This window comes from Sinocyclocheilus anshuiensis, unplaced genomic scaffold (genome assembly GCF_001515605.1).
Source record: "Sinocyclocheilus anshuiensis isolate Anshui unplaced genomic scaffold, SAMN03320099.WGS_v1.1 scaffold676, whole genome shotgun sequence".
NCBI lineage: Eukaryota > Metazoa > Chordata > Actinopteri > Cypriniformes > Cyprinidae > Sinocyclocheilus > Sinocyclocheilus anshuiensis.
This window is the reverse complement of record NW_015558579.1, coordinates 407,412-416,883: the sequence shown is the minus strand read 5'-3', so window position 1 is coordinate 416,883 and position 9,472 is coordinate 407,412. Positions and strand designations below refer to the sequence as shown.

The following is a 9,472-nucleotide window of genomic DNA, read 5'->3' as shown; positions in this document are numbered from 1 at the left end:
CACAACACCGGTAGTACATTTGAAAAGAAAAAGAAAATACAGAATAAGAGTTCCTTCTTCCGGGGAATTCAGGAATGAAGAAATAAACTTAATTAGAAAATTGAAAATGAACAGCACTGGTACTGAGGACCTAGGCATGATTTCTGAATTTGTTTCTAAATATTACGCAGATATTTATTCTTTAGGAGAGGATCAAGACCATGTCATTCTTTTTAAAACAATAAAAAGTCCAAAAACGTTGTCTTTACAAAGTAAAACATAGTGTTCTCAAGTCCTTTCTCTAAATGAAATTGAATTCTGTATAAAAGCTCTTAAAAACAACAAACCCCCTGGAAATGATGGGCTTACATCAGAATTGTATAAAGTTTTTTATAAATGATATATCTAAATTCATGTTAGCGGTATACGAAGAGGCCATCAACAAAGAAACCTTACCTACATCACTTAAACAAGGTGTTATCACCTTGATCCCTAAACGTCAAAAATATATCCGTTTATTAGAAAATTGGCGACCTATCTCATTGCTAAATAATGATTATAAAATAAGGGCATCAATTTTTGCAAAACGTATGAAAAATGCATTAAATTAGATAATTGATGAAACTCAATGTGGATTCATGAAAGGTCGCCACATTTCCTCTAATATTCGTTTAGTTATTGATTTAGTGCAGTATAGTAATTTATTAAATGGAGACCCTTTAATACTTTTTCTGGATTTTAGAAAAGCTTTTGATACAGTAAGCCATAATTTTATATTTGATTAATTAAAACTCTTTGGTTTCGGACTATATTTCATCAAAAGTGTAAGAACTATGTACTGTGGTAGCAATAGTTCTATTAAACTTGCCAATGGAACATCTCCTAGATTTGAAATAAATCGAGGCATCCGACAAGGTTGTTCAATTTCTGCATTCCTTTTCTTGGTCGTAGCTCAAGTTTTAAGTACGGTAATATGATAAATCAACATTCTTTCAAAGGTACTGCAGTTCATGAAAGACAAATTAAAATATCGCAACTTGCTGATGACACGACAATTGTTCTTAGTGATAGTTCTGAGGTACCTCTGGCTTTGAATATCATTAATAATTTTTCAAAATTCTCTGGATTGAATTTAAATCTGTCTAAGTGTGAGATCCTACAGCTTAAAAATAACAACCTATCCACTGTATGTAATATTCCTGTTAAAAGCATGGTAAACTATTTGGGAATCAAAATCTCTAAAAATACTGATGCAATGGTCAACTCAAATTTTATACCTGTTATCGAAAAAATGCAAAAGAGGTATAATTCATGGTTGGCGAGAGATCTTTCTATTCAAGGAAGAATTTTATTAAGTAAAGCAGAAGGTCTTTCGAGAGCAGCATACCTCCTGTCTTCACTTAGTGCCCCAAAGGTTATATGCTCACAAATGGATAAAATACTCTTTAATTTCATCTGGAGAAACAAGCCTCATAAAATAAAAAAAAGTGTCCTTGTTAATAAACTATCTGATGGTGGGTTAAATGTTCTTAATTTTACAATTTTCAACCAAATTTTAAAAATTAATTGGCTTAAAAACATTTTTTTTAAAATCAAACAAGTATTTTCAATATTGTCCCATATCATTCATTTGAAAAACTTGGGGGATTAAATTTTTTGTTGCAGTGTCCTTATATAACTGGCAAACTTCCCATTGCTTTGGCCAATTATCACAAACAAGCATTACTTTACTGGTCACTTTTGTACAAACACAATTTTTCTCCTAGCAGGTGTTTTATATGGAACAATGGTAATATCACTCATAATAACAAGTCATTGTATATGGAGAATTGGGTTCGGCATAACATATTAATTGTAAACCAGCTTATTGACAAGAATGGGCAATTATACACTTACCCTAATTTTATTACAAAATATGGCTTTTTTGTAAATGAAAAAGAATTTAACAAAGTAATCAAGGCTATGCCTAGCGGCATACTAATTTTAACCAAATTCTCTGATGTAAATATTAATAATACAAGCCTACAAAATCTCCAACTTTTTGTAAATGGTCTCTCCTTTTTTGACAAACGTTTTTTTACAATTACAATCTTACAATTAGCATACATTTTAGGTTGAATATCATTAATAATTTTTCAAAATTCTCTGGATTGAATTGAAATCTATCTAAGCGTGAACCTATCCACTGTATGTAATATTCCTGTTAAAAGCATGGTAAACTATTTGGGAATCAAAATCTCTAAAAATACTGATGCAATGGTCACCTCAAATTTTATACCTGTTATCGAAAAAAATGCAAAAGAGGTATAATTCATGGTTGTCGAGAGATCTTTCTATTCAAGGAAGAATTTTATTAAGTAAAGCAGAAGGTCTTTCGAGAGCAGCATACCTCCTGTCTTCACTTAGTGCCCCAAAGGTTATATGCTCACAAATGGTTAAAATACTCTTTAATTTCATCTGGAGAAACAAGCCTCATAAAATAAAAAAAGTGTCCTTGTTAATAAACTGTCTGATGGTGGGTTAAATGTTCTTAATTTTACAATTTCCAACCAAATTTTAAAAATTAATTGGCTTAAAAACTTTAAAAAAAATCAAATGAGTATTTTCAATATTGTCCCATATCATTTATTGTAACTTTACATTTGTGAAGATGAAATAGGCCACAAAGAGTTAACAGTTTTAAGATATCATCCAGCTCCTTTGATCCTGATTCCCAAATTAAAAATAGTGCATTAATTACCTCAAAACTAAAAAGTTTGTTGTAAGCTGAGAAAACAAGCCAAGATATTTCTTTCCAAAAATCCTTTGCTACATTTAGACATTGTTATGCGCCAAAAAACTAAAGAAGAAGAAGAGTTCCTTCTTCCGGGGAATTCAATCGTTGCCCGGAAGTAGAGTCGGCGGAATTCCTCCTCAGATTGTTATCGCAGCAGAATCCAGCGCGAATGTGGAGGAGCCAGTGTCAGAGCAGCTGAACGCTGTGGCTGTTCGCGGTGTATTGTCTCGTATTTATGGACATTTAGCATTCAACGGGTTCCCATCCTGTGAATTTTGATATTTAAATCCCTCTGTCGTCGTCGTGTTCAATAAGCGAACAGAAGGTGGTCGTGAATGTTGGTAAATAACTGACAGTAGATGTTGACAGCTACGGACTTCACATCCAGACATGGTGCTTTGACAGAAGTGATGCTTCGTCGCCAGTATGGAGTCTTTGATGTTTTATTTAGTGCTATTAGCTCCACTTTCTATCCATTGTGCGGTGAAACCAGCATCTGTTGAAGAAGACCTCAGAAATCAGGAAGAGGTACAAGAGTTTGGTAAGTTAACGTTACTCTGAGAAAGCAGTTCAAATGGGCTCAACGAGGAAATTAGATATAAAACTAAATATACCAAAATATCGGGGGATATTTGGGGGTTGTCTGGATTGGTGAGTTCAGTCTTGCGTCCTTTTCCTGTTTTGACTCAGTCATGACAGCTTATCTTAGTTCATTTCCTCCAACATGGAAGCTGCTGCATTTGCAATTTAATTGCAGTTTGAATGGAAAATACATTTACATATAATTCTCTTGCAGTGGAAACTGTTTGGGTCACTGTATGGTTGTACAGTAGTATGTAGTACTGACCAAAATATTTAATTGTTATATTTAATAATATTTAATCTTTAGATATTGTTTTGGGATTTGAGAAGTTTAAATGGTGTGTGTGGATAATAGTGGTATTATGTAGGAGTAATGAAATATATGTGCTTTACTTCATCCAGATGCGCTCAGCTCCATACTGTCAGACTTCGATGTGGTGCCTGCATCAGATCTCCAGCTTCACTCGGTCAGGAAGAGGGACGTTGATGCCCGATCACATGTGGAGCGGCTGGTCAGTTTCACAGCACTCCAGAGGTAAAGCTGACAGATCAACACACAGCACTCTATAACACAGTGAAAGGCACTAAATAAGGAGACTAAGTCGCCAAGAGGCTGCTAAAGGCAGATCACGTGATGTTCATGACTTTTTCATTTTAAAATTATTTATGATTAAATTATTTATTTTATTAGAAAATACTTAATCTATTCATTTATTGTTTGTTATTCTTCTTTGTCCCTCCTTGATTTAAAGGGGTCATATGATGCGATTTCAAGTTTTCCTTTCTCTTTGGAGTGTTACAAGCTGATTGTGCATAGATAAGATCCCTGAAGTTGCAAAGACTAAAGTCTCAAAACCAAAGAGATATTCTTTATCAAAGTTAAGACTCTGCCACGCCCCCCTAAAACGGCTCGTTCTAACACGCCCCCACATATCTACCTCACTATGTGGGAATATTTGCATAATGCCGCCCAAATGTTCACGCAAAGAAAGAAGGCATGGTTTCAGGAACAGCAGTAGTGTTGATGCAGCCAAAATCGAATAGTCGGATAAAATCGACGAATCGCGACAGCCCTAAAGAATATAATATATAATTTCTTATCTTTATTTATTCTGTTTTATATTAATTGCTATTTTTTTTTTGTTAGTGTTATTCTTTTCTGACCTCCCTGGTTTCTATAATAAGAATAATTATATTATGTAGTTATTTTTCAGCATATTTTTATTTATTTGTTTAATGTATTATATATTTTTTATTTATGTCCATCCATCCATCCATCCATCCATTCATTCATTCATTCATTCATTTTGCAGGGTTTTTTTTTTTTAGAGAGTTACAGTGTTTATGCTATTCTTCTCTAAACCTCTGACCTGAAGAGATCACGATTAGAGGCTTGTTCTTCCTTTTGAGTTTCACTAAAATAAAAACATCTTGGATTCTCTTTTCAAAATCTCTTTTCAAAGGCACTTCAAGCTGTACTTGACAACCAACACAGACCTTTTCACTGACAACTTCAAGGCTGTATTCTTAGACAAGAATGGAAAAGAGGACCAATTTGACATTCAGTTACAGAACTACTATAAAGGACACGTAGTGGGTAAGACATAGGATGAGAACATCAGCCTTGGCTAAGAACTGAATTTTCTTGTTTTTCCATCTGTTATATATTATCATACATCGACATATCGTTGTTTGCTATCTCAACAGGAGAGGAGCACTCGCGTGTGCAGGCGCACATAGACGGGGAGGAGTTTTCAGCCCACATTCTTACTGAAGAAGCTGAATATAATGTAGAGGTAATTTGTTCAAAATGCTTAATACTTGAAAGCATTCAATATTAATTTTACAGTATGCATTTTTACTGAATGTTTCAGTATATCTTGTCTTCGTTTAGCCCTTGTGGAGGTTTACAGAGTCGCCATCTGATGGCCGTTTGCTGGTGTATCGTTCAGAGGACATTAAGAACATCAGTCAACTGTCCTCACCCAAAGTGTGTGGATATGTGAACGCTGATGCTCAGGAGCTCCTGCCAGAAGAGGCAAGAGCAGCGGGACAGACGGAACAGGAGGAGGGTGTGTATTTACCTATGTATGGAACGGTGCCACAGAGGACTTTGGGTCATTTAATATTGGAGACTGGTTATCAGACAAGTTCTCAAAATTAACCCCATTTCCTTTTTTTTATGAGGTTCTGAAACTTTTTCAGGTGGCAGAAGACCATTTTTAACTGTAAATTTGACGAACAGGAATTTATTTGAATTCCCTGCAGTTATATATAAAATTATTTTATTTTTTTAAACCACCAAATGAACTCTCAGACTGTATGGAATCTAGTTTAATTGTAAAATGTTGTCTTTAAAGGTCATTTTGTTTTTCAGTAATTTTGAGACAGACATTTAATTATAATAGCAGCCTAAACACACAATAGATATTCAGCTTTCATCACATGCTCATGATGAGCGAGATGGTTACTGCATGAGTGTGTGTAGGAGTTATACATCAGTCTGACAAAGGCCGCCCATTGAAGCATGTAGTCACCCGGCAGTGACCTCCTGCTATGAGAACTGAACATAGTCTGGAGACAATGCATAATAATTAAATTCAGTAACTTCATTCTTTGTCCTCCATTATCATAGTCATGGAAGTCCCCCATTGTGTTGCTTTAAATTGTGTAGATCCATTTATGGATGTTGATGCTTTGGAACTGAGTAATTAGAAATAATTATTTGGTGGATTCGTTTTAATTTGATGGTGCAGCATGTTTAGATGCTTTTATTTCTTGAATGCAGAGCCTCACAACATAGAGAGAAGATCTGCACACGACCACAAGAAGAACACCTGCCCGCTGCTGCTAGTGGCAGATCATCGCTTCTACAAGCACATGGGCCGTGGAGAGGAGAGCACCACCCTCAACTACTTGGTGAGCAATGCAAATGAAACACACTAAAGGTAACCGGAAAAGAGAGCCATCACTGAACTTGTAGTATACAACAGAGCAGTTTGTTGCATATAAACACCATGATATCAGATAAAAAATGTATTGAATTTGTGTGTTTTGTGTCTTTCAGATTGAGCTGATAGACAGAGTGGATGATATATACAGAAACACATCTTGGGATGAGGATTTTAAAGGCTACGGTGTGCAGATTCAGCAGGTCAGGATCATCCTTCTCTGTTCTCATTATAATTTAGCTTTCTTATTTCAGTAGATGAGTTTTATTTTCTTAAGAGTTTTCACACTGTGTTTAACCCTGGGTTATTGACATTCTAAATCCAGCTTTTAACTCTGGGTAATGGTACTTTTCACACTTGTATTTTAGAAGCAGTGTTAGCACTTTATTTGTGTTAGCTTTATTACCCTTTTAGTTACATTGGTGGCCAAAATTATTCGAACACTAGTATTTTCACCAGCTAAAAATGGTTTTATTAATATCTAACGATATTATCAATATTAGCAACACTATCTCGATATTATCGTGGTCACATGACGATATGAAACAATAGGTTTTCCGGGCAAAAAGTGTCATTTTTAAAATACATTTAAACTTCTTATTCTAACATAAAATGTCTTTAAAGTTGTGTTTTGGGCCATTATGCTACAGTATCTGTCAAACGAACTAAAACCGAAAGCACAATATGGCTTTTATTATTTATTTATTCAATATGGCTTAATCCTTTCATGAAGTCTGTTTTCGCTGCACGTTTCAAAGTACTTTGTTCACGCGATCAGCTGTTGATTCGATGTTATCCGCGCTTCAGAACGGCTCCCTTCACAGTGAATGAATGCAGTGAACTCATTTATTGCATGTGCTGTGAGTTTAGTGTGCGTTTGGGAATGCAACAGCCACCAGTTAGGCTTTATTTTCGTGGCAGATAGTTACAGCATTTCACTAGATTTGTAGTGAGACACGTTTTTGTAAGCATGTTTTCGCTGAAGCTGGAGTTTTCCTTCAAAATAAAAGCTCTACTGCAGTTTCCATCCAAATAAAAGCTTAAAAGTGCAGTATGAATTGCTGACAGCTAGCGGTTTAAATGGGTAATGTTATTGCAGTCCAAATTCAAAATATCTCTTTCAAGTGTAGAAATTGGGAAAGAAGTATTGTAATTTCCCTACTGTAGTGTAAAGCAAAAATGATATACCTATGAAATTTTCATTTTCATTTATTTTACAGTGCAATTGTTTTACAATATATGGCTATTACTGTCATTGTTGTTATTACTATTATTATTATTCTAATTTGTTTGGCTTCCTAAAACATCAGTGTGAATGTAATTTAGACTGAGACGATATATCACAAATAAAAAGAGGGTGGAGTACCCTTTATAATTCAGGTACAAGTCAATTCACTGACTTTTTTCTGACTTAAGTTTTCTTAGTTAAGAACATGGGTTGGAGCTCTTAATTTTGAACTATCATAGTGCATTATACAGAAGAATTTAACTTTAAAATGTACAAAATTTTAATTTTTCTTCCAGTTCTTCATTTGTCATTTTTAAAATATCTCAATAAATATCGTATCGTGGACTTCATGTCGCGATATTATCATATCATGAGATTTTGATATTGTTACATCCCTACTTGATATCCTTTCAAACTACCAATGAAATGTTCATGAGAGAAGTAATAATGTCTGATTTGTAAAATAGGGTCTTTTGAATGGATCACTGAAATGGCTCATTAAAGCGCTCTGAATTATTCATTGAAAAATCAGTGATACAGTTCTTGATTAAAACTCATTAACTGATGATGAGCGTTGACGGTTATCAGTGAATAATGACTTGAATTCTGAAAAACTTTGTAAATGTATGACTACTGTTCCTCACACAAAGCTCTCACATGGCTTCAGACGAGTTGCAATACATCACACAAGTCATATGAACCACTTTTATGATGCTTTTGCATCCTCCTTAAAGCTTGAAAGCTCAATTGTCCATTCATTTTAACTGTATGGGAAAGTCAACCAGAACATTATTCAAAACACCTCCTTTTGTGTTCCACAGAAGAAAGTCATATGGGTTTAAAGAAATGTCCCAAAACAATCCTGCTTTTTTCACTCTTGATCACTAGTAGAACAGATGACTCTGAAGTCAAACAGATCATAGCTGCAGACTCAACTCTAATACAAAGAGCTTAATGTTAGTTTCAACAGACCACAAAAGTTTCCAGATTTTATCACATGGCTTGTAGCAAACTCCAGGTGCAACTCAACGTTGGACTTTCTCAAAAGTGGCTTTCCTCTAACTGACACTTTGACTAAATGTATTTCATGCTTTTTCCATCATTACAGTGGAGTTCATGTGCTCAATGCTTTTTTTTTCAGCTTCATTTCATTGTTCAGTGAGTCCAAGTTTTTGATCTGTGAGTGTTATCTTGCCGTCTAAGTTGTATATAAATCCCACAGATAATCATAAACAAGGAGCCCACAAAAGTTGCCCAAGGAGAGATTCATTACAACATGGATGGCAGCCCATTAGGAAGAAAGGACGGTGTGTGGGATGTGAAGAAGCTTCTAGAAGTAAGTGCAGTGTCCCTAGAAATACAGTATACACAGGTCAAAATGTTATTATTATTCCACAACAGTCCAATAAAAGTAGTTTATGTGCTTTGTATTGTGTATTGTATTAATAAGTAAAAGTTATTTTAAGACAGTATTTCAAAACAAAGACAAAGAATTTCAAAATAAATAAGTTAGTATTTGTTAGATATAATATCATTACGGTGTTTACAAGTGATTCCTGCACACATAATCAAAGGCAGCATGATGTCCAAATCACTAAGAGTGACTCTTAAGAATTTATTCTTTTTAATGAATCAGTGGAAAAGATTAATGAACCAGTCTCTAACTTAAAGGGATAGTTCACCCAAAAATGAAAATTTGATATTTATCTGCTTACCTCCAGGGCATCCAAGATGTAGGTGACTTTGTTTCTTCAGTAGAACACAAATTATGATTTTTTTAACTCCAACCGTTGCAGTCTATCAGTCATATAATGCATGGCAATGGTAACAAAATCTATGAGAGTAAAAAAAACATGCACAGACAAATCCAAATTAAACCCTGCGGCTCGTGACGACACATTGATGTCCTAAGACACGAAACGATCGGTTTGTGCGAGAAACCGCACAGTATTTACA

The 9,472-nt window shown here is 34.7% G+C and overlaps 1 protein-coding gene across 4 annotated transcripts in view; it reads left to right on the top strand.

Moving 5' to 3' along the window:
• Positions 1 to 2,620: 2,620 nt before the first annotated feature.
• Positions 2,621 to 9,472, top strand: part of adam17a (ADAM metallopeptidase domain 17a) — a 17,208-nt gene continuing 10,356 nt past the window's right edge. For all 4 annotated transcript variants that reach the window (XM_016475479.1, XM_016475477.1, XM_016475478.1 and 1 more), the window contains exons 1-8: positions 2,621 to 3,296; positions 3,740 to 3,872; positions 4,801 to 4,934; positions 5,045 to 5,133; positions 5,232 to 5,409; positions 6,126 to 6,256; positions 6,405 to 6,491; positions 8,739 to 8,852. In XM_016475479.1, coding sequence (XP_016330965.1) covers positions 3,182 to 3,296; positions 3,740 to 3,872; positions 4,801 to 4,934; positions 5,045 to 5,133; positions 5,232 to 5,409; positions 6,126 to 6,256; positions 6,405 to 6,491; positions 8,739 to 8,852 — 981 coding nt within the window. In that variant the 5' untranslated portion in view covers positions 2,621 to 3,181. The remainder of the gene's footprint in view (positions 3,297 to 3,739; positions 3,873 to 4,800; positions 4,935 to 5,044; positions 5,134 to 5,231; positions 5,410 to 6,125; positions 6,257 to 6,404; positions 6,492 to 8,738; positions 8,853 to 9,472) is intronic.